The 25,765-nt window shown below is 47.1% G+C and overlaps 1 protein-coding gene across 1 annotated transcript; it reads right to left on the bottom strand.

Moving 5' to 3' along the window:
- Positions 1-1,844: 1,844 nt before the first annotated feature.
- On the bottom strand, positions 1,845-25,554 carry LOC144138562 (serine/threonine-protein phosphatase CPPED1-like). Its single transcript, XM_077670908.1, has 5 exons — positions 24,987-25,554; positions 22,260-22,469; positions 17,823-18,052; positions 12,489-12,681; positions 1,845-2,486 (listed from the first exon to the last, which is right to left on the bottom strand). The coding sequence occupies exons 1-5, from the start codon at positions 25,174-25,176 to the stop codon at positions 2,284-2,286; spliced, it is 1,026 nt and encodes a 341-aa protein (XP_077527034.1). The 5' UTR covers positions 25,177-25,554; the 3' UTR covers positions 1,845-2,283.
- Positions 25,555-25,765: the final 211 nt, after the last annotated feature.

The raw sequence follows: 25,765 nt of genomic DNA, 5'->3' as shown, positions 1-25,765 counted from the left end.
TTGTTGTTTTGCTCATTCAATCACTGCACTGCCCACGACTTCGAAGGCTGCATGAATTGCTTAGAAATAAAAAGGTGCAAAAAATTTCGCATTTTAACTCCTCCAAGCAATTTGTAGCTTATTTATCAAGAGCAAAGAGTCCGATGCGCTAAGGCACAAAACATACTGTGGGGATCTTTGTCTTTGCTCTCAAAACCAAGAAACTCGGGATAAATGGAATTGAATCGTGACAAGAAGCTTTTTAGTAGCTGGAGAGTCCGACAAGATAATGTAAAACTAGTTCCTGTAGTCCAGCAAATATGGACTATGATGGGGTGCTTTGTCTTTGCTCTTGAAACAGGGAAACCTGGCAAAAAATAAAACACATGTGACAAGAAACCTTTTGGAGCTTGAGAGTCCAGAAAAATAATGTAAAATTAGTTCCCGTGGTCCAGCAAATACGGACTATGATGGGGTGCTCCGTCTCAGCTTTTAAAACAGAGAAGGTTGGCAATGAATAGAACTCAAAATGTGACAAGAAGCTTTCTTGTAGCTGGAGAGTCCGACAAGATAATGTAAAACAAGTTCCTGTAGTCCAGCAAATACGGACTATGATGGGGTGCTTTGCCTTTTCTCTTGAAACAGAGAAACCTGGCAAAAAATAAAACAAAGGTGACAAGAAACCCTTTGAAGCTTGAGAGTCCGACAAGCTAATGTAAAACTGGTTCCCGTGGTCCACCGAAACGGACTATGAGGTGCTTTGTCTCTGCTTTTGTTTTAAAACAGAAAAAGTTTGCAGGAAATAAAAAAAACTCAAGCGCGACAAGCCGCACATTTGTAGCTTGAGAGTCCATCACACGAACGTAAAACGAGCACTCACAGTTTATCAAAACATGGACTATGTGGATGCTTTCTTCTCCTTGCTCTTCAATCATAGAAGTGCAGCGACAAATAAAAACTGGCACTTAAAAAGCAATCAGGAGCCGCAAAACACATCTCAACAATTAGCATCAAACTTTGAGTCGCGTCCACCGGCCTTTCCAAACCGCTGTCATCAGGCTACTAATGTTTCATTCAGGAACCACTGAGTCCAGAAAATAAGAATACAAATAAACGAGTCGGTGATCAGCGAGCAGCTAGGAGTGCAGAATTTCGGCAACTCGCTCTCTTTCACCTTTCACGCAACAAAGCTACCCTCTAGTTGCCACATTCATAATTTTTTCTTGTACCAGCCTACTGACCATATCATTCTAGCACCACGGAGCCTGGAAAAAAAAAAAAAAAAAAAGAAACCAATGAGTCGGTAGCGCATGAGCAGTTAGAAGCGCAGAAGTCGAAAACTTGCTCTTTCAGGCAACGAAAAGCTACCCTCTAATTGTCACACGCACAATTTCTCCAACCCTTGCACACGAGGAAAAATGCCGCAGACATTCACACAGGCAGCGGGCACCAGAGTTACTTGATATAGGAGCTGCGAAACTCCCCATAGGCCCCCCCATGCACCAAAAAGTGGCCCTGCGATTGGTCCACTGCCTTGGATCTTGTTTTACAGTGGCGCCATCTTTTGGTGACAAAATAAACTACACAGCGTGCTTCGTCGCTCGACGACTTCGGCGAAAAAAGGTATTTGCGCGCTTGCGTAAATTTGTTACGCCAAAGGAGCCCGATGTGCTCAACTATGCGAGTGTTTTATATACACAGGAAGCAAGAGTAGTAAAAGGAAATGCGACCATGGGTCAACCGTCGCTTGCGCACTGTCGCCTGCTGTGCGTAGTCCGCTGCGCGTCCTTTTCAGTCTTCTGGCGGCAAAAAAATAAATAAGTTGCTTCGACGGCCTTATGAAAGCTGAAATTGATTATTTAGAGCCGCTTGATCGCCTACTAGATTATTTTTGGCATACAATGAGCTGTAGGCCAAACGATAACTCTAAATTTGCTACTTCAGTTCGGACCTATGTTGTGCTGGAGTGCCCGCACAAGCGCCAATTGGTCGAGGCAGATGCGCGGACACAGAAACAATCGCAACCTACAAGCCGGAGTTTAGCTAGCAATTAATAACTTACAAAAGCACAAAAATAAAGAATTATGCATGTTTAAAACAAAATTTAACGTTAAAGTGTCAGTCTGAATAACTAGTTTGTTTTTTGGATAGTGCATGCGGCGGCCGCAGTGGCGCCACAGTACGCACGGTCTAGATGCGAACCGTTTTTTGAGGTGGAGTTCCGCAACTGCCTACATCGAAGAGCTCAGGCGGGCACAAAAAACACGGCAACCGTCCTCAAGAAACTACGGCGGGGGCGGCGGGTCATTTGAGGTTGACCGACGTTGGAACCTGGTCTAGCGTGTGGTACTGGTGCTGGATTCCATCGTCCAGAACCTTGACCACGCGGAAGCCGTGTCCATCGTCGCCGAGCTGTGCTCCGATGGCCGAGGTCACCACCAACTCCATGTCCTTGTAGAAACCGCCGGCGTTTCGGTGGTAGTGGCCGCAAAAGATGGCTCGCACTCCTGCATTTTTTTTGATAGCATGCGAGAAAGCAGAAACGTTTGAGTGAGATGACGGCACTGAGCACTCGAGGAAATCAAGACAGCACAGTAAGCGGCAAAGTAAAACGATCAAAGGGGCTATGAAGGCAAGATACAAGTTTTGTTCATTAAGAAGGGACACTGGTCTTAAAAAAACTTTGCTTTAATTTTCAAGTGAACTTCGTGAAACTTGTCAGACTTGCTGTTTTTTTCCCACTGATTTCAAATATGCCATTATTTTCTCACTTGATCAATTAGTTCCCAAGATAATTAAAGGTAATTAGCCATTTTTGGCCAAACAAAAGACAAAACAGTGTTAGTCATGACACTGTAATAGTTACATTTTCCAATACTACGAACCCCGATGAATGCAATAATCAAAGTTTTTTGATGCACCACCTGGAACTAATTTTACAGCTCATTAAACTGTGTAGTTTGAAATGGGCATTTGAAATGGTTCCTTGCCACTGGTGCCACCAAAGTTTAATAATGAGCTGTAAAATTAGTTCCAAGCGATGCATCCAAAAAACTGCTTCGATTATTGCGCGCACCAGGGTTCATAGTATTGGAAAATATAAAGATTACGGTTTTATGACCAACACTGTTCTGTCTTTTGTTTGACCAAAATGGCTAATTATCTCTAATTATCGTGGAAGCTAACTAACCAACTGAAAAAATAATGGCGTATTTGAAATCATTGGGAAAAAATAGCAAGGCTGACAAGTTTCACGAAGTTTACTTGGAAAATAAAATAAGCTGTTTCAAGGCCAGTGTACTCCCTTAAGGGGGGACACTGGTCTTAAAACAATTTCTTTTAATTTTCAAGTGAACTCTGTGAAACTTGTCAGTCTTGCTGCTTTTTTCCCACTGATTTCAAATATGCCAGTATTTTTTCAGTTGGTCAATTAGTTCCCAAGATAATTAGAGATAATTAGCCATTTTTGCCCCCACAATTAACAAAACAGTGTTGGTCACAAAACTGTAATCTTTATATTTTCCATTACTATGAACCCTGCTGAATGCAATCTTGGAAACAGTTTTTTGATGCATCGCTTGGAACTAATTTTACAGCTCATTAAACTTCGGTGTTTGAAATGGGCACTGAAAATGGTTCCTTGCCACTGGTGCTACCGAAGTTTAATGAGCCGTAAAATTAGTTCCAAGCGGTGCATCAAAAAACTGTTTCCAAGATTGCATTCAGCAGGGTTCATAGTAATGGAAAATATAAAGATTACAGTTTTGTGACCAACACTGTTTTGTTAATTGTTGGGGCAAAATGGCTAATTATCTCTAATTATCTTGGTAACAAATTGACCAACTGAAAAAATACTGGCATATTTGAAATCAGTGGGAAAAAAGCAGCAAGACTGACAAGTTTCACAGAGTTTACTTGAAAATAAAAGAAGTTGTTTTAAGACCAGTGTCCCCCCTTAAAAGAGACTGATTTGACATGATAGGCATGATACCAATTTTATCACAAACTTTAAATAATGGAGATATAAAGGACAACAGATAAAGCAGAGGTGACTCCTAGCCCCCTTTACAGCAAAAGAACCGACAATTGGGAGAGTTGGTACTTATTCATCTTCCTTAACAGCACGCACACACGAAGACTAAGGCAAAGAAGGGGACAGGACGAGCGCTGACTCACAACTACTTTTTGATTGAAGAAAGACGCAAAATTATAGACTAACAAAACACCAGTTGGGCATGACAATACAAGGGAAAAACATCAGATTAACACAAAACAGGCTATGGACAACCGAAGCCAACTAATCAATAGGGTACGCCACTGCAAGAAACAAAACAAAACTTCACCGGTTATCTAAAAACTCGAATTCCTCGTGGCTAAGCGATATCGACGGATGGCTGACGCACGTTTTGCCCAGTTTGGAGATAAGGTAGGCCTCTACCACCTCTCGGGTCATCCTAGCTTTATGTTTAAGTAGCACTTTGGTTTGTCTGAAATGAGGGCAGCACTGTAAAGGACAGGTTTCACAATGCATTGAGAGGTGTGCCTGCGTGTCCTTTTTAATGCTATTCCTGCGCTCCATTAGGCGCACATTCAGACATCGCCCGGTTTGGCCAATACACTGGCTCCCACATACCAACGGACAACCCCTGTGAACAACCCCCGTGCAACGCGGAACAAATGGGTCTTTGTGATTCACCCCACTGCCTCGGCGCCTGCTCGCTCCATGGGCATCCCTCCTTTGAACCGCTGAACACACACCGCTTAGCTTAACAGGCGCTGATAGGACCACGTCAACCCCATACCGTTTGCCAACATTCTTCAAACCGCGTGACAGTTCATGCACGTAGGGGACGACAGCTACACCTTTTTCTTTCTCTTTGAGGCGTACTTTCCGGCACGACAGCCGACTGCGTACCCTTCAGCCACGTAATGAGGTTCTCACTGCTTCGCGCCAAAACTTCGTCAGGGTATCCAGCCGACCTCAGCCGGATTACTTGTTCCAAGCACGCCTCTTCGACCGTGTGTGAACAAGACTTCTGTAGTGAGGATCGAAGGCAAGACTTTGCAACACCGCATTTCACATTTTTAGAGTGCCCCGAATCAAACTTTGTGGGGATCCTTGTTTCCCTACGCCTCGCCTGCACATGTTTTCGCGAGCTGGTAGCCGCCATTTTGGGTAGCCAGCGCGTCACGTAGGTCGTGTCGTCTTCATGACCCCGCGTGACGTGCCGAACCGGCTCGCCGCGAACGTGTGCGCGAGGGCGCGAGGGAAGGTGGACCAGTTTGTCGCCTTTCTTTGCGCCACCCTCTCCCCGACCTGAGGAAGACCTCCTCTCCCCTCCGAGCTGACCTGCGGGACGAACAAGCGCTCCGCCGGGAGTCGACTGGCCGATTTGGTCGGAATCGGTTGGCTCGGCTGTGCCTACTCCGAATGCCCCGATGATGGTGAACCCAGTTGGTTCCACGGACTCTGCTGAGAGATTCTGCCCTGATCGGTCACACGGGATGCCTCCCCTGCTCCCGCGGCCGTGATGACGGATATCGAGGTCTGAGTCCCGCGGCTTGAGCCAGCGACAGGAGCCACTGTCTCCCCGCGAGCGAGAGTCGTGTTGTCTGGTATATGCCCTGTATCTGCCAGGCAATAAAGCCTCACTTTGGATTGCCGGAGCCTGTCTACCGCATGTGAGTACCCGAACCCACGCATGAGTCTTCGGATTCCGCAGGGCTAGTGTACGGCGCGTAGCGTTCTCTAGCGAAGCTAGCCGGGGTCCTCTGCTATCCCGTATGTTAGCCCACAACTTCAATAGTGGCTTAACAGATCTTGGCCTGTATAGCCGGAGTGTATAGAACCGGAGTGTTTAAGTCCAAGTACTGCAGTTCATCAGACTGCGGCACTTCAAACGAAAAGCACAACCCTAACCCCCTTTCCTTGAACATGTCCAGAATGTGCGCCATCCTTTGCTCAAACCCGTTTTTTAGTAAACACTAGATAGTCGCCAATGAACCGGAGTGTCCTTATGTGAATGTCCCCAAAACTCTGCTCCAGTGTCCCGTCTATTCTTCCAAGACAAATGCTGCTGAGAGCAGGCGCGACACAGGAGCCAATGCAAACTAGAGCACTGCACAGGCCGCAATTTCTAAGCCCGGCCCGACCCGGCCCGATAGAGATTCGGCCCGGGCCCGGCTTGGGCTTGATAAATTTTTAAAATGTGAGCCCGAGCCCAACGAATTTTTAAAAATTGAGCCCGAGCCCGCCAAATTTCTAAAATGTGAGCCCGAGCCCGGCCTGAACCCGACAGAATTCAACAAAATGAAAGAGGAGCCTCTTTCCTGTCAGTTTTCCTTTCTCCAGTTGTGCCTGGCACTTATTCCGTTTCCATGATGAAGTACCAACGAGATCGCATCGACACATTAGGAGGGCGCGCAGGAGACGCTTGAGCCTGTAAGGTGCTTCGCCACTAAAACCTGTGGTTAATCCTTTCATTCAAGTTGACGAGTATTGGCCTCGAGGACATACCGTGGCGCCACCTACGAGTGAGGTCACTTGTAGGACACTGAATCGTTTGTCGTCTGCTACAACACATTTCCCGTGCATATGCGGAAGCGCGTTTTTTTGTTGTGGCCACCGTCTCGCCCGCTCCTTGTGGATTTGATGCAATTTACCAAAAAAGTTGTCTGTAAACCAAATAATTCGGGCAAGCAATCAGCGACTCACCTGTTCCCGGCGACACCGCCGCGTTTAGGTAGTTGCTACCATCGCGACCCACAGCTCTTAAATACACAGCCAGCTAACGCCAAGGACGATGCAACTGATGCCGAGAAAAGTGCGCTGTAAATTCATTATGAAATACTTGTGACGGGACATGTGTGTGTGCAAGCAAACACCTTGTAACAGCGACGGAAACGCGTCGCTCACTTATGATCTCACCACGCGAACTACTCGTATTGCCTGGTAAATGAATGACGCGAGAACGGTGATCAGATTGCTTCGCCGCACATGCTTAAAAGTATTGTTATGGTCTGCAGTTTGGCTTAATCAGTGCCTATTTCCCCTACAATGTTTTTATAGTCATGCCCGGATTTCATTAACGATCACTGCCGTAGCCTGTACTCGGCACGGCTGATGTTTACTTTTCGCGACTTTTTAACGCCTTCGAGCGGGTTCGGACAAGGCTATATTTAGTTTTCATTAGGTGCTCGGCGTGTTAATTTATAATTGCAGTGTGTTTTGTATGTTGACAGTAAGCCGGCATTTCTCGAGCATCAATTTCGAAACTCACGACTGCTCACAGAAGGCGAGGCTGCGTACGAGGCGAAACACGTCGTTAATGATTTCGGGTAATGGGGATATTCAGAATAGGAGAACCGAGCGTTGGGGGCCCCCAATAATTTAGAGGAACCCAAGCGCAACACGCGCGTGCGCGACAGGAGGGCCTTTGCCAACAGCTCGCAGCCGGCTTCGGATGCACGTAATCGGATGTTGGGAACTTTAGGCTTGGCGTCGCAGCAGATATTTCATCGCCGTTTGAGTTGCAAGTGACAGCCCATAACAGAACGTTTCACCGCGCTGGGAACTCTGTAAGCGCAGTGATTTCCGTTGAAGCGATCGACAATCAAGATACCTGCACGGCCTCTCGGCTGCTCGCCGCACCATGCGTGAACGGGCTGGCACTGCCGGGACCGACCTCCGCGGCCGGTCGCCGTAAATCGCGGCAGATATTTGAGCATCGCTTTGAAAACCACAGCTGATGACACTACCTATCAGAATTTTTCATCCCACCAACATCCACTTTCACCAATCTGGAACTTCTTTTACACAACTTGTGTGATTTTAAAAAGCGGCGACAAGTTGTTGCAGCCGCGACCTGCGTCGGTTCGAGCCGCACCATCGGCTGTGCGGGCAGGCACGGCGGGTGCGTGTGCTTCTGCGAGCAGTTAACGCTTCACGATTTCCTGCTTTATACATTTCTTGCAAACAAGGGAAATCTAGAAACTTCACTCGGCGATCGCCGTAGTCCACATTGTTGATCGGGGAAACAAGCTGCTGCTTACGCTTCGGTCGCATGCGTAATACACCACCATGCTCATGGTGTTTGCGGATAATCTACCACAGTTGATACGGTTATACAGTCGCCATTAAAACTGCGCTTGACGCCCTGAGAATTAACTTCAAACGAAGGAAATTAACACGAAAATACTTTTAGAACGCGCTTCCTAAGCGAAGTGTCACGCGCTGCAAGCCAACTACGCAGTAAGATAGGAACGGTGATCCTACAAGTGACGTCAAAACGATCGCAGCGCCGGCCTCTCCAGTGGTGGGCCTCGCGGCCAATAGTCGTCATGAGATTTTGTACTAAAATGACTGACGACGAGTATTGGCGGTGAGATGTTTGAGTGGCGCCCCCTGGATCTGACGTCAGCTTAGGGACCAGCTCCGCTGTCGTCTGCTACATTCGCCGCGCTGCTACACCCGCGCCGCGGTCGTCCGGTTCTGACTGGCAGCAGTGCCTTTGCTAGAAATCGCCTGCTTTTATGCTTTGGTGCTTTAAACAGCGTGTTTTCAATCAGATTCTGACGGCTCTGAATAATTTCAAGCTTTGTCCCGCACAATTTTACAACACACGAGGAGAGAGAGAACGACTTTCAGAGAACATCGCTCAGACGTAACTCGCCCTCGTCCTATCTAGCGTATTTGCGAGTTTCAGCGCTCAGAGCTCCTCAATAAGTACCGTATTTACTCACGTAATCCTCGCACTCGCGTAATCCTCGCACCCCTAATGTGAGCCACCAAAACTTGAATTTTTTGGTTCCTCGCATAATCCTCGCACCCCCAACTTTGCAGCGGCGAAAGTTGCCTGCTCGCGAAACCCGCATGGTGCACGCGCTCTCCAACGCGCGCCCTCCCCCGCCGCCTCTCCGTTCGGCGGAGAGCGCTGTGTATCCAAGGCCATCCAGGCGTCTAACAACCTGCATGGCTACTCCCTAAAACAGGCGCCCTAACACGCTACTCACACTGTCGCGCATGTTTCGCGTGCGCGCAACGGTGTTCGCGCAGCCCGCTGTCGTGTCGCCGTCGTGGTCCCGCCGTTGAGCGGCAGCAGTCAGTGAGTCACTCGCGTCAGTGGTGGATAGCTCGCTGCCGTTTTGAGAACTTTTTGATCTAATTGTTTTGTGCTTGGTGCCGCTTCGCCATGGGGAGGAACGGCAGCTACACTGCCGCTTTCAAATTGAAAGCGAAAGAGTACGCGATCGAACACGGCAACCGTGCCGCAGGCAGGCACTTCGGCGTCACCGACTTCAACTTACTGGAGTAGGGCACGCACATACGACGACGAGATAGGGCGCGCGCCAGAAAGCAAAAACAGCAATTTCATGATCGCTGATCGACGGGAGACTGTTTACGTTGTAAATAATAAAATAAAAAGAAATGGCTGCAGTTGGCAACACTGAGCTTACCTATACAAAAAACGACCGCTACATTTAGCGGGATTGGCATAAGGCAAATTGGCAACACTGTGCAGCGGATTTTTTTTTTTTCCCCGCATAATTCTCGCACCCCTAACTTTGCATTGACTTTTCCGAAAAAAAAGTGCGAGGATTATGCGAGTAAATACGGTAATCAAATGCGTAGGCTTCCCTTAACTATTTCTGAGATGCTCTTATGAAGACTCAAGAGTCTAATGCTACGCATCAAGCAGCGGGTCGCACAGCAGGAAATAAAACGGGTGTTTTCTCTTTCTTTCGTTGTTGTTAGATGAACGTTTTTTTTTTTCTTCTGTGCCCAACGCATTCATTTTGTGCATCGTCCTAAACGTCCTAGGAGGTTTGGGGATGTTTGCGAGGCTCACAAAGTTCGTGTGAATATTCAATGCAATAAGATCTGTGCTACGGCGCAGATAACGTTGTCCACAGTACTCGAAGGCGGCTTTGTGCACCTAATTTCTATCCAACCATCGATATCGTAACGAACTCAATCTCAACCCGAAAAGTTCTGACATGATTACGGTGTTGAAAACTTGATATACTTGCTAACTAACGCAACAAATAGTATACATGCCAATTTTCAGTATAACACAATTCGAAACCAATGAATATGTCCCGACAGCTCTTTATTATTTTCCAACCCCTTCAGTCGCAAAGAACAAGTCCTGGCCTGCTCGGGATGACGTTCGGTGAATTGAAGAATGAATCTTACTCTCTCGTCTTGGACTGAGGAGCCTGCCCACTAACCAGCTCGATTTTACTGTTTTCTCCTCCTCCTGGTCCTCCCCCTCTTCAGTGCAGTTTTACTATAATGCCTGTCTGAATATTGGGATGATATGGTTGTGGCAAATGTAACGAAATATCCCTCCAAATATGAAAAAACATAGTCTTACTGTATGTTTGCCTTACAGGTAACTCGTTTTGCTCAATAAGCCTGCATACTGGTTAGAAGCCAGGTAGAAAACCAGCACGCGCCTATACACACAGCAGGTTATTTGGAAATCAACCTACATTATTTGTGCCCCATAGTGCATGTTGGCACACTTCCATGCCGTGACAACGTAAAGTGACTTGATACAATAGTTTCGAGTGTTAGGCAAGGTTGCCAAATCTGTTTTACCTTACATGCGATTAGCTGGAATCGTAATGCCTTCTGCCAAAGCCGACAGCCCCGAAGGCCTGGAATTTGTTTTGGTCTTCCATTTTCGCTGTTGTCGGTTGTCAGCCTGCGGCTGTTACCTTTGTTCGAAAGACTGCTGAACACAGAGGCTGACGCCTAGCTCCTACTCTTCGCGCTCCGCACAGGACCAGCTTCGCAGCAATGCATAGGCGACGCCGGCAATGTTTTTTTCCGGAGCGGTACCAAAAACTATACTTAAAATCACGAGCTAGTTTACGCTATTTTAAGTCTTTTGTTACGAAAAAAAGTTGCGCATTCGCGAGATCTTCTGCGGACAAGCACAAAATCTCAACCGCGCGCAAAGAAACAGCATAGAGAGCGAGCCCGAGTGAAGCAGACGACAAATGCGAGAATCCCTAAGCCGACGTCACGGAGGCGCGCTCCGCAGCGCCGCCCGTGGTCGCGCTCACCGCCAATAGTTGTCATCGGTTATGACGAGTACACTCGCCATCGGTCACTTTGGAGCCCTGACGGCGCTTTTTTGCAAGACACTGCGGCCATGCGGTGAAGCCATCTTCGAGCTATCTTTGAGCTAACTAAAGAAATTAAGGAACGTTATTTCTCAGAAATAATGGTGTTATGTGAAGCCATCTTAGAGCAATATTTTTTACACAATCATAGCAATAAAGGAACATTATTTCATTGAAATAATGGTGCCATTTTCTTCAAAAAAAAAACCTTACAAATTGAGTGAAAAACATTTTTCGGTAAATTTGGTACATTATCTTTTCCTTTTCACGGTACAGAAAGGGTTAAAAGAAAAAAATGATCAGAGTCGTTGATAAATGTTGTATACATACAACATAGTGTTTGCACCGCAGTCAATCAAAACGACGCAGTTTTAGTCACAATACCTTACAAGCTCCTAGGAGCATTGAGTGAGTGGGGTTAAATACAAAACTATTTACAAAAGTATCAGAGAAAAATTAATGACAGAAGACAGTGTTGTAACAAAAGGCAAACGGGCATAAATCTCTATGTGCATTATTACAGAGATTGATTGATTAATTTATTGTAGGGTATAACGCGTTGACGCAACGCAGACAATGAGGTGCGCCGTAGTGGAGGGCTCTGGATTAATTTTGACCACCTGGGGATCTTTGACGTGCGCCGAAATATCGTACACACGGGCGTTTTTGCTTTTCGCCTCCATCAGAAAAGCGGCCGTCGCGGCCGGGAATCGAACCCGCGACCTCGTGTTCAGCAGCCTTAGACACTTAGCCACCGCGGCGTGTCATTATTACAGAGGACGCAAACATAATAACATGTGGTAACACACACGAAAACAACCCGAAGGTTTCTACAATTTCATGCCAGAACAAGGCGCTTATAACATATAGAAGTGAACACAGTCTTTCGGGAGTGTCGGTTAACTACGGGTTGGAGGAAGACAGACAGACAGACAAAGAACTTTATTATAGGCCCTGAGGGACTATCCTGGATGGCCGCTAAGGGTCCTCTTCAGGTAGTCGCTGGCCACACCCGCGTAGGTGGTGAGAGACCTTGGTCTTCCGCCCTCTCGCAGGCCCTTTGGACAGCCAGGAGTTGCTTGCGAGGATCATTGCTCGAGAGAGCGTTGGTCCATTCGTGCTCGGTGCTGAAGTCCGTGGCCGTACGTAACGCCGGACATTGCCAGAGCATGTGTTTAAGATTGCAGCAAGCTTCTGAGCAGTTAAGGCAATGAGGTTCGATGGAAGGCAGGCTAAGGCTGAACCTGCTCCTTGCGGGGAACGTATTCGTCCGTAGCAGCATTCGGAAAGCTATGGATTGTGATCGCGTGAGCTCGGGGTGAGGTGGTGGGAGTGTCTGGCGGGATAGCTGATAATGGGAAGAGTTGGCGACGTACCGGCGTTGTGGAACTTCTCGAGCATGCGTAGCCTCAGCTCGAGCACGATGTTGAAGTACTCCTTGTCCTCGTCGTATTGCCGCAGGAACCAGGGGATGTGCTGGAACACCAGCACGTGCTTGGCCCCGCTGCCCTGGGCTTCGGCAAGCTGCTGGTCCAGCCACGAGTCCTGCTCCTGGGCAAGCTCTTGCACCTGTCACGGAGGGGGACAACAGAGAACACGGTGCCGCCCAGTTCAGATCCCCCTGGCACTCCACATTCGAGGAACCGCAAAGATGATGACACGCTATGACCAGAGGGACCACAAAGACGAAACACAAGCTTGGTTCAGTGAAAAGGCTTCCTGTATTTAATATACATACGGGGTGTTTCACCTAACTTTAGCCTGAGTTTAAAAATGTTTTGATGCACTCTAAGACGACGCAACCAAATGCATGCTGCTAACTTTTCTATGTGGTTTCTCACGCTATTTTTTTGCATGTTGCCTAATTAGATCTGTAGGAGGGTCTGTAACTGGGCTCGTTGGTTCATTGCATGAAGTTGAACAGCGCAGGGACGGGACTAAGAGCAGAGGCGACAAACACGGGGCGCTGACTAACAACTGCTTATTTTTGGAAGGAAAGAACATTTATACGGGTACAGAAATGAGCATGGTTATCAGAGAACGGATTAAGGCATGGCAAACAGGCAGGGAAGCTCTTATCCAGCATGCGCACGAAGATATAGGCGAAACGTGGGCTCCTCTTATCCGGCCAGATATGCGAGTTCCTTATCCAGCAAAGCCACCGACGGCGTGCTGACGCATGACGATCCTCTGCTGTGAATGAGGAATGCCTCGCATATTTCACGTGTGCGCTGGCCTCTATACCTTTTCAGGACACGGCAGTCTTCAAAGTCAGGCACGCACGAATTGCAAGTTTTCACATGCTGGACAAGAATGCTGCCTGTCCCGGTTTTCAGCGAGTTGGCATGTTCGCGCAGCCTGTCATTGAGACATCGTCCCGTCTGGCCGATGTACGACTTTTTACAAGACAGCGGTATTTCGTAGACAACCCCTTCTTCGCATTGGACGAAGGGCGTGGCGTGACTCTTAGTGCAGTCCTGGCTTGCTTCCTCCTGGTTGACTCTCTTGCAAAGCCCGCCCAGCTTGTTGGGCGCTGAAAAAAGGAGATCCACACCAGAGCGGCCGACGATCTTCTTCAGGTTATGACTTACGCCGTGCACGTAGGGAATGACCGCTCTCTTCTTACGCTCGTCTTGCGGGACCTTCTTTGTGGCCGTGTTGCGCAGATCACCCATGATTCTGTTGGCTACGCTGTGTAGGAGCGGTTCTGGATACCCGGCGGAACAGAGACGCTGGACTTGAGTGTGAAAACTAATTTCAACTGTGTGCTCACAGGACCTGGAGAGGGAATTCTTAAGAGCAGAGGATTCTATAGAGGATCCCTTCCTCGTTAGACGTCCGCAAGAAGTGTCAGACTTTCTAAGGGAAGAGAGGCCAAGTCACATACAAGCCTTCTCTGCCGATGTCCGAAACCTGTACTATTCGTTGCCCCACAACACTATTTTTGAAGCAGTACGAGACGGCATTGATTCGTACGGTGCGACCAAATTCCAGAATGCCTGTGGCGTAAGCATTGGCGGCTTTGTGGAATAGCTTGAGTTCTACCTGCAGTCCACCTTTGTTCGCTTAAGAGATAATCTATTCGTCCAGAAGAAGGGAGTGTGTATTGGCTCAGCGGCTTGGTGTTGGCGCAACTTGACAGGAAGCTGCAGGAGGCACTCAAGGAGTCCGCTGTTCAGAAGGTATTCCGCTTCATGGACGATTTTTTAATCATTTTCCGAGCAGCCGTCGGGAGCAGTGCCTAGAAAGTGCGGGAGTTGTACAAGATTTTTTGTGATGTACTCGGAGAATTCGACCTGACCAAAGAGGAACCGACAAATGGTGAGCTTCAATTCCTCCATGTACGGCTGCACCTAGACCGTCAGCACGTCTGCTGGATGTACGCTCCTCGATCAAAGAAGGCCCTCCTACCGCACTCATTGGCCCACTCCAAGTTGGTGAAGAGGGCGGTAGCCACCTCTGCTCTTAAGAATTCCCTCTCCAGGTCCTGTGAGCACACAGTTGAAATTAGGTTTCACACTCAAGTCCAGCGTTTCTGTTCCGCCGGGTATCCAGAACCGCTCCTACACAGCGTAGCCAACAGAATCATGGGTGATCTGCACAACACGGCCACAAAGAAGGTCCCGCAAGACGAGCATAAGAAGAGAGCAATCATTCCCTATGTGCACGGCGTAAGTCATAACCTGAAGAAGATCGTCGGCCGCTCTGGTATGGATCTCCTTTTTTCAGCGCCCAACAAGCTGGGCGGGCTTTGCAAGAGAGTCAACCAGGAGGAAGCAAGCCAGCACTGCACTAAGAGTCACGCCACGCCCTTCGTCCAATGCGAAGAAGGGGTTGTCTACGAAATACCGCTGTCTTGTAAAAAGTCGTGCATCGGCCAGACGGGACGATGTCTCAATGACAGGCTGCGCAAACATGCCAACTCGCTGAAAACCGGGACAGGCAGCATGCTTGTCCAGCATGTGAAAACTTGCAATTCGTGCGTGCCTGATTTTGAAGCCTGCCGTGTCCTGAAATGGTATAGAGGCCAGCGCACACGTGGAAATATGCGAGGCATTCCTTATTCACAGCAGAGGATCGTCATGCGTCAGCACACCGTCGGTGGCTTTGCTGGATAAGGAACTCGCATATCTGGCCGGATAAGAGGAGCCCACGTTTCGCCTATATCTTCGTGCGCATGCTCGATAAGAGCTTCCCTGCCTGTTTGCCATGCCTTAATCCGTTCTCTGATAACCATGCTAATTTTTGTACCCGTATAAATGTTCTTTCGTTCCAAAAATAAGCAGTTGTTAGTCAGTGCCCGTGTTTGTCGCCTCTGCTCTTAGTCCCGTCCCTGCGCTGTTCAACTTCATGCCTAATTAGATGATTAGACAATTTTAATTAGCCAACTTTCGAACCAACGACGCTAGGCAAAAAATCCCTGCGCGCGCGCACGCACGCGCACACAAGGTAAGTAGAGACAGAGACACACGAGAAAACATAAAAAAATAAAAATAAAAGTTTACTGACGTTTCAGGAAGAGGACTTCCTTCCTGAAGAACCTCTTCCTGAAACGTCAGTAAACTTTTATTTTTAATTTTTGACGTTTTTCTCGTGTGTCTCTGTCTCTACTTACCATATTTTTTCGCGCTCTGTGTGAGTTTTTATTTTTCCAAACTATATATATATATATTCCCGCACTAAATCACGCCCTTTTGTTTGCTGTTTTTCTACAGATACGGTGATTATCTTTGTTATGCACAGTGCCTGTCTGGTTGCCATGTTTCTCGCGCAACCCGGATAATGCGTGAATACTTCTATATTTGTGTTTTCCGAAATAAATCATCAGTTGGAAGTCGATTGATTTGATTGATTGATTGATTGATTGTGGGGTTTAATGCACCGACGCAACGCAGGCGATGAGGCGCGCCGTAGTGGAGGGCTCCGGATTAATTTTGACCACCTGGGGATCTTTAACGTGCGCCGAAATCTCGCACACACGGGCGTTTTTGCTTTTCGCCTCCATCAGAAAAGCAGCCGCGGCGGCTGGGAATCAAACCCACGACCTCGTGCTCAGCCGCGCAACACCTTAGCCACTGAGATCAGTTGGAAGTCAGCGCTTGTCCGTGTAGCCACTCTCTTTTGTCCTTTGCCTAATTGTTCGCGCTGTAAGCATTAATTCAAAGAATGCGAAAGTTGTTTGCATTTTTTTTTTCTTTTTATAGGGACAATGAGGTGTACAAATAAGTTTGCTTCCATTGGTAGAAAACAATGCTGCAAACGCAAATATACCACTCACAGCAACAGCAGTTGCTTACTAATGCACATAATTCCAAACGCGTCAAAACAGGTATCGCCCCCTGGATGCACTTTTCCGCACCACGATTTGTGACAACACGAATCTTCGATGTTCAAGCGCAAGACTGGTGAAGCCTGCCTACGCGTTTTTCTGAAACAAACACTAAGGCCGGTGTTCAGAAAGCTTGTTTCATTTTATTCAACCGTTTGTTCCCGAAAACGCTTAGGCAGCTTCAGTAACACTGCGCTTCAACATTCAAGATTCGTGACGCCACAAATCTTGGTGTGAAAAAGTGAATGCATGGGGCGATACCTCTTTTGGCACTTTCGACATTTTCTGCACTGATAAGCAACTGCTGTTGCCGTGAGGGGTATATTTGCATTCACGGCATTGTTTTCCACCAATACAGGAAAACTTGTTTATAAACTTTAGTGTCTCTTTAAAGGGGCCAGCAGACAAAACACAAGTTTGGTTTATTCGAAAAGTTGCCTCGTTAGAATCATACTGACACCACTTTTAACACACACTTCGCTCAAATAAGCTATATAATGAGGAAACAAGGGAATGGCCATGCGACCCACTAGCTCATTTCCCGCAATAGAACCTATGATGTCATATGTGCCCAGCTGTGCGATTGACTGAGGCCGGCAAAAGCAAATGCAAATTAGGCAGAGCTTATAAGCTTGCTGAACGAGCTAGTTGCACCTAAATGTAATGCATATTCATTTTACAGTATTCAGAATGGTGTGGTAAACAATGAAAGTTATGAAAATACACGTAAACATAGAAGTACCATTGCGCACTGCTGATGGTACTGGGTGCACTATGCTTGTTTTCGCTGCACAACAGTCCGCCGCTTTGGAGTAGTCTTTCACGGCACTGGCCGATCGGCTTAAGCGTCGTTGTCTTACGTGACCCTGTTTTCGAGCATACCCCATGTTTCACAAAACAATTACTTTCTACCGTAACAAAAACCAGCCGGGTGCAAATACGGTCAAAAACAAAGCAACGGCGGCCAATGGTTCGTGGCTGAGTATGGTAGCTCCATCTGGGAGGACTGACGGCAAGCAAGCCTGCAGAGCCGAATGACGCAGTGGAACTTTGTTTTAATACGTGCCGTTATGACCCGATTGCAGGAGTCACGCAAACACACGATTTGGCGGGAGAATCAAAACTTTAACCTAAAGAGATTAATTTCTCAGTGAATATGGCATAGTTTGCTGCCGGACAATCGCTGAAGTCACTATAAAACACGAAATCTTTCAAATAAAACAAACTTGTACTTTGTCTGCATGGCCACTTCAAATAAAACAATCTTTCGTGGCTGGAATGGAGCTGATGAGTTACCAAAGCCTAGCGCTTTCAAACTGAACAAAGTTGTGCTTTGCCTTCACACGGTCCCTTTAAAAAGACGAGAGAAGAGGGGACTCACCAGGGAGGGGTCTTCATAAAACTGCGAGTTGAGCACGAGGCACATGACGCCGCCGCACCAGAAGACGAAGTAGTCGTCCCCGAAGCTGTCTTGGTATCCGCGCACACTCGCCGGCGTCGGCTGGTTGCCGATGTCGTGGTTGCCGCACACGCACACCAGGGGGACCTCACTGCTCATCTTGGAGAAGACCCGCTTCCAGTCGTCCTCCTGTGGCTTCTTGCGGTGGTCACCTGATGAATGGGGACGGGGGGAGAGAAGCAAAACGAGGGAGCTTTAGACGAACTGAATGCAGCTGGCTGCAAAAGTCAGTCCTAATATCTGGAAGTTTAAAATAGCGAATAGCTGTAGAATTAACACTAAGTGAAGCTTACTACTCTAGCTACATACCCACCAAACGCCTGGTAACGTCCCTCTGACCTTCAAGCCCAGCCAAGGTCAAGCAAGCGCCTCATGCGGTTTTGCGGTGCTGACGGACGCGTCTCGTTTGTCAGTGCAGAGAAATACTTTGAAAAGAACTTTGTAAGAGACGGATTCGGAACAGCAAGCAATTGAATCTTTGTTCCACATCAATTTCCACCTATGCTAACAGTCTGCTACATTTCTTTGCTTGCGAGTCCTTAAAGGAGCCATGAAGACAAAATACACATTTGTGTTATTCGAAAGATTTCATGTTTTACAGTGCCTCCAGCGCTTGTCCGAATGCAAACGACGCTTTTTTTCTCTAAGAAATTAATCAATTTAAGTTATAAGTTTGATTTTCCCGCTAAATCGTGTGTTTTTGTGGCCCGCAATGACATCACAGACCACCCTGCAGCCTAGGGTCCCTTGATTCACGCGCCCGCCGTACAGGGTGGAGACACGTATACGCTGGCGCCGCCATTTTGGGTCGCTCGCTCGCTGCCGAAGGAAGTCATTGTATCAAAACCGCGCTACAATTATCGCCGCAACGCGGTTAACTGGCGAAGTTTCAATCATCTTATCTGTTTCGCGTTGCTGGGTCGAGTGGGAAACGAAAAGAACGACTCGTTGAGCGTGTTGACCAATTGCAGCGGCACGGGACCGTTCAAAGGGTGTCTCCACCCTGTACGGCAGCTGTGGCATCGAGGTGTTCGCACATTTCTTTACGTTAAACCTAGATGGCGCCACCATACCGTGGCATGCCGTTTTGTGCCTTTGGTTTGTTTTTGACCTTCTTTAACCTGACTTGTTTTTGTTCTGGGAGAAAATAGTTTCCTGAAACATTGTGCTCGCTCGACAAATATGGTCACGTAAGACACCGTAGCGTCAATCAATTGGCCAGTATCGTCTGAGACGACCCCAAAGCTCCGCAGTTCTGTGCAGCTAAACAAGCATAGTGCGCGCAGTACTAACATCAGTACGCATCGGTACTTCTATGTTTACATGTGCTTTCGTAACTTACACTGTTTGTCCCACCATTCTTACGGCTCCAAAAAGAATGCGCCCTAAATTGAAGCGCAAATAGCTCGTTCAGCAAGCTTGTAAACTCTGCCTAATTTGCGTTTGCTTTTGCCGCCCTCCGCCAATCGCAGAGCTGTCTCATGTGACATCATAGGTTCTGTTGCGGGAAATGAGCTAGTGGGTTGCATGGCCATTCCCTTTTTTCCTAATTATGTAGCTTATTTAAGCAAAGTTTACGTTAAAAGTGGTGTCAGTATGATTCTAACGAGGCAATCTTTTTAATGAACCAAACTTGTGTTTTCTCTTCATGGCTCCTTTAAGTGCGAGTCACTCAGCATGCTGCGACGAGTGCGAATATGTTTAAACTGCTTCACAGTCTCACTAGAATGAAAAGTTCCATGGGCGCGAGAGGTGTCACCCAACTTAAGCTGAAACCAAATGGCTTTTCGAAGCCAAGTGGCAGCGGCATCAGCTGAATCTCTTGAGTTGGAGGCTGAATTGAGTGACACAGTAGGTTTCTTCCACATTTGGAGCCGATTGTTTCTTCTTCCACAGCAACTGTGTGGGTGCTTGTTGGAACCTTTTAGTGAGGTCAGACTATATGAAAAGACAAGTTAACTGGGGTCAAGTTAATGGGTATGCTCCCTTCTTCTGTTACAACTGTCTGTACCTTACATACAACTATGGACGTGTGTACAGACACAAGGGACACAGACACAAGGGAAGTACTAGTCAGAACAATTATACCTACCATCAACATTATGTGCTGCCTGTGACACTCAACTGTTTCTCAACCACCACATGACAACCATGTCGAAGTCAGAACTACTGTGCATAATTGACGGAATGAAATCTGAAGGGGATGAAGTGATTTGTGTGCATGAACGCCGATATTCTACAAATGTTCGCAACAACAAGGCAGGTTCACAAAATCTGGCACCGTTAATCTCTTACACTGCGGTGCCTTGTTAACTTAACACCTAAGTAGGTAACGTGGTGTCGTTGATTCAGCCACATTGGCCGAGTTCCAGTTTTCGCCCTTTAATACAACAAGAACACACTAGGCACGCAGTTTCTAACTCAACGTGTGACACCACTACTTTGAAACAACATATCTGGCAATGACACCACATATTCAGAGGACTTCTTTAATTAAAAAATTAGGCAAGTTCCATGCCTGTCAAGTCTGCTGAAACAGCACAGCTGACTTCGACATGCTGGTGGCCACCTCCCACGAAGCGAGGGTCGCCCACAACACCACTCGCCGCGGTATGTATGTAATCGAGGCTGACCCACGGAGGTATTAGTGCACCACGTGCCCTGACGCATGTGCCGAGATTGTGCACTGGACAACCGTTGAGGCGGTGGCTCCATCTGCTGGCCCAGTGGGGTACCTTCGCTTGGCGTGATGAGCACTAACGGACAGTGCGAGCCTCTAAGCAGCTCCGCCACTAAGATGCAGACTAGTGGTTCGCAGTACAGGCTACCCAAAACTGCACTGTGGGAGCCCGAATCGTACCTAATCTAATTCAATGTCCCTTGTTCCAAGATAGCACACTCAGTACTGATAGGTATAAAAGCCAGATGCTGTATCTTAAAGGGGCCATAAAGACAAAATACAAGTTTGTTTTATTCGAAAGATTTCGTGTTCTATAGTGCCCCCAGAGCTTGTCCGGAAGCAAACGATGCTTTGTTCACTGCGAAAGTAATCTAAGTTAAAATTTTGTTTCTCATGCCAAAACAAAAGTTGCAACGACGTTTGCAATGACACCATAAGAACAGGTCTTTCAGCTAAACTTGGCGTGGAGTGGAGACTTGTTGACTGTTAGTCAACCTAGATGGCGCCACCGCACTGTGGCAATTAGTTTTCTGTCTTTGGTTTGTTTGTGACCGTATTTAAACCTGGCTTGCTTTTGTTCATGGAGAAAATAATTGTTTCCTGAAATATGGTGCTCGCTCGACAAATATGGTCACGCAAGACACCGTCGCTTGCGTCAATCGGCCAGTGTCGTCTGAGACAACCCGAGAGCCCTGCAGTGCTGTGCATCTAAACGAAGCATAGTGCGTGCAGTACCAACAGCAGTACGCATCGGTACTTCTATGTTTACGTGTGCTTTCACAACATCCACTGTTTGTCCCACCATTCTTACTGATATAAAAAGAATGTGCCCTAAATTAAGCGCAAATAGCTCGTTTGGCAAACTTATAAGTTCTGCCTAATTTGTGTTTGCTTTGTCCGGCCTCCACCAATTGCAGAGCTGGCTGGTATGACGTGATAGGTTCTGTTGCGGGAAATGAGCTAGTGGGTCGCATGGCCATTCCCTTTTTTCCTAATTATGTAGCTTATTTGAGCGAAGTTTACGTGAAAAGTGGTGTTAGCATAATTCTAACGAGGCAACCTTTTGAATGAGCCAAACTTGTGTTTTCTCTTCACGGCTCCTTTAAAAGCAATTATATGTGAATTTGCCCATGACTATACACATCGAGACTCAGGCTGCGAGACAAAATGTGCACCTAAATGAATGAAAAAAACAACAACAAAGAAGCGAGAGAAATACTTAGACACAAAAAAGGCATCAAAATTCGAATGTGGAACAAAAGGTCTCCCTGTGTGGCAAAATTTATCGCTGTAACAAAAAGTCGTTTGAGAGAAGCCTTAAGAAGGAAACAGTAATGACCGAGTCGGCTTGTTTTAGTAGTATATCCCCTCTTTACTGAAATGAAGACTAAACAACAAACACATTCTAGCTCAGTCAGTTTGTGCAAGATGGCACTAGCCATCTAGCAAGCGAGAGTTTCATTTCTTTATTTCAGTACAGAAGAGACATACTCTTAAAACAAGCAAGCGTGTTCAGAACATTTTCATAAATCTGTAGAATTTTTCCTATTGGTGCAGGATAGCTTTTAAGTGCGTGAGTCGTGAATTAGTTAGTCCCACAGGAACGCTATAGGGAGAGTTCCCTTCAACCCCATAATCTGAAACACCAACACTGACCGACTGTCGAAGCGCCCACTCACCAGGCATGGCGTCCACGAGGTCCCCGCACACGATGAAGAAGCGCGGTTTGGGGTCCATCCGGTTGACTGCCTCGACCGCTTTCTCGGTTAGCGCTATCTCCTTGTCCCAGCGTGGGTCAGGCTTCTTCTCCAGGTAGGACTCGGTCATGCCGAACTGGGTGTCCGCCGCCTGGATGAAGAAGAACGGTCCCTGCCAGGTGCCCTCAGTCTCTGCGGAATAGATTAGAGAAAGAATTGTGCTGACGATTACAATACCCCTAATACGGAATTTGAGTGCAGCACGAACTGCAGTCTTTGCAGTGACGGCACATAGCTGCTGCGTCTCAGCAACTGATTGCGTCATCAGCGAACGCACGGCGGTGCACGCTCGCAGTGTGTCGGCTCCACCGAGCATATATCGCGCGGCCCCGACATACTGCTCTCCCCCTCACACTTTTGCCATGCCTTCCTCCTCAGCTTTTCAGCTCACGCTATCCCGTCTATCTTCGGTGTCATCTTTGTTCACTTGGTTACGACGAGGTCAACAGCAATGCGAAACCACAGGAGTGGGCGCTTAAAAGCTGCGCTCTAAAAAAATTTCAAATTAGGGGTATAACACACGATGTTGTACACCAACGCTACAAGGAGCGCTGTCGTGGAGGGCTCCACATTAGTTCTGACCCCCTGTGACGAAATCTCGGCACACGGGCATTTTCGCTTTTCGCCGTCATCATAAAAGCAGCCTCCATGGCCGCGATCGAACCAACATCCTTGGGCTCAATGGCACAACACCTCATCCCCCGAACCACCGATCACTGCCGATCACAGCGAGCTGCCCATATTATGTCATAAGTTCAGTGCAGAAAAGTAGCTACGGTGCCGCAAGCCTATTCTCCGTTTTCCTCATTATACGGCTTATATGAGTGAAGTTTGCGTTAAAAGTGGTGTCAGCGATATTCTAACGGGGAACTTTTTCGAATGAATCAAACTTGCAATTCGTCTTCGGTGGCCTTTTTAACTTGCGAGGCCAAGGATTGCTGCTCTTGCAGGTTATACCGCAGCTTGGATCTTGCACATTTCAGTGCATTGCACACGGCTTCGAACAGTGACAGCGAGATAATCGTGGCAATGCTGGTGTGCATTCCTTCATGAACATCATGTCCACCCACTAACAATGGTTGGCCTTTTTTTTTTTCTGGTTCCATTGCTGAAACATCAATTTTCATGAATCATTACTGCTGTGCTTGCTTTATCGAGCATTTTATTAGGCTTTGACTTTCACCACATCATTCTTACTCGGCAGTTTCGGATTCAGTGGCTGGAAGATAAGGGAACCAACATTTTGATGTTATTGCTCTTTCTATGTGTGTTATAAGTTGCAGACAATCTGGCTGCAGTTGGCCTCTAACCACCTTTTTTTTTTTTTGACCAAACATACGCACTGGCTGAAAGTTAAGACACACACAACTGCTGGAGTTTGCCTGCCTAATCTACACAAGGCAATGTTTACAAAATCAAATGAACAGGACGGAGAGCAAAATTAAAGAGTTTGTTATCAGGAATTGAATAATGTATTAAGCGGTTAGTGACATCAACCAACGGAATACAAACAAATAAAATGTAGCTGCCGGCCATCCACATTGCACTTGCCAGTTGATGAACGCAGTATTGTTTCCTTGACAATGTGACACATGGCTCGCTTACGCATTCCTTCTAAAAAAATTTGTTTGTATCCTGTCGAGTGATGTCCCTAAACGCTACAATACGTTATTAAAACCATACAATAATCAGCAGTACTGTGTCCTGTTCGTCTTGACTCCAAAAAATCTACAGTAAAAATTAAGTGTACGAATTTAAGAAGGGACTCGTTATGTCGTATTATGTGAACGTTGGTGAATTTCAACTCTATCAGCACTTTTGTTTTGCACGATGCATAAGCTAAGGGAAATACAAATAAAATGAAATGCAGCTTTTTACGCCTTCGACTTAGGGGCAACTACAGATGCTGGAGTAAGCTAGTTGTTGACATTCTTTTCTTTTTTGTTTTCTGACTCTCTTGAGGGGATTTTGTATATGGCAAATTGTTCCTGCATTTCCCATAACTAACCATTTAACGTAGAAAGCCCTTCTGGCAAAGGGCCTGGCTTCTCTAATTGTCATTGAAGGAAATTATCCTTCTGTTCTACGTTATGCTAGAGAGTTAACTTGACTGAGTCCTGGCATGGTTCGAACCTTTAAACTTTTGTTCACTACTTGTGAGAAGCATCGTTAAACGAAAGTACGAGGTTTGATATCAACGGCCGGCTGATGTTCAAGCTTTGATCCTTTGCACGTTAAAGGCTCTTGAACTGCTCGGCTCATCACGAACAAGAAGCAGAACGACGACAAAATGCAATACAAATAGAACGAGAAAAAATCCTTTGCTTGTTTATCGTTGACAACGAAACTCAGATCGGCCTTAATCAAATCGTAAGAACCTGGTTCCGTCGGTGTAGATACTTTCGCTTTGATCTGGCTGTAGTACAAAAGGAAACAAACATTTGTTTTGGACGCCGGCCAGCCGATAATCAAACCGTCGCCGCTTCTAGACCACTGTACGGTCCGAAGGGGACGCACATGGACACTGCGCGAAGTTCCTTTCGCTCCCGTAATGCGGACTGAGAAACCAGTAGTTTCCACACGCCGACAGATGCGTACGAATGAAGTACAGCTAGAATGGGTCGACAGGTCGGTGTGAAGCGTTCTCACCCTTCGTCAGGCCCTCGTAGGTCCTGTTCCGCGCCCGCACTCGAAAATCGGGCGCACTCCCAGAATCCTCCGTGATGTGGTACGGCTGGAACGACTTCTGCACCGTGCTCGGCATTGCTGACCGCGAAAGACACCGGCGGATAGCAGCAGTACAACTGACGGCACGTTTGGTGTAGTGCGCAAACTGCATACACAGCGAAACCGCACGGTGCTCGGCGTCGCGGGTCTCAGATAAGCGCCTCGAAGGAGACTAAACGCAGAAAGAAAACAAAACACCACTCTAAAAGGCGAACGAACTAAAACGTGAGTCGCAGCTGCGAGATTTGCGTCACATGCCGGTCAGGCTTTTAGCGGAAGCGTGTTCGCTGTCAGTTACTTTCGATGCGTTTACGACGGACGCACGCTTGCCAACTCTCAGCGCGGACGCACACACAACCACTATTTTCTTCTTGTTTTTTTTACCGCGCACTTTGCTCGCACGCATTAACGAGTTCAACCAGAATCGCGTAGTAAGCACGCATTGCGAACTACGCGATGCGGCTAAATTTTGCACCTGGATTGGCACAGAGCGTAAAACCACGTAAACAATGTAATAATTTGAGTGCTTTTGTTACCTTTAAAAATGTTTGGCTTGCCAGTGCCTCGTTTTGTCATATCTTTTTTAAATTTTTCTCAGAAGTGTGGGTTGTGCCACAAATAAAAATACAAAAGTAACGCATTGCAAGCGCATTTATTTAAAACAAAAACACAGATAAAATCAGGCGCGCAACAGAAAGCGT

This window comes from Haemaphysalis longicornis, unplaced genomic scaffold (assembly GCF_048455015.1).
Source record: "Haemaphysalis longicornis isolate Haplotype H1 unplaced genomic scaffold, Haemaphysalis longicornis Haplotype H1 scaffold_5, whole genome shotgun sequence".
Classification (NCBI taxonomy): Eukaryota; Metazoa; Arthropoda; class Arachnida; order Ixodida; family Ixodidae; genus Haemaphysalis; species Haemaphysalis longicornis.
Note: the sequence above shows the minus strand (reverse complement) of the source record. Positions and strands in the feature narration are given on the sequence as shown.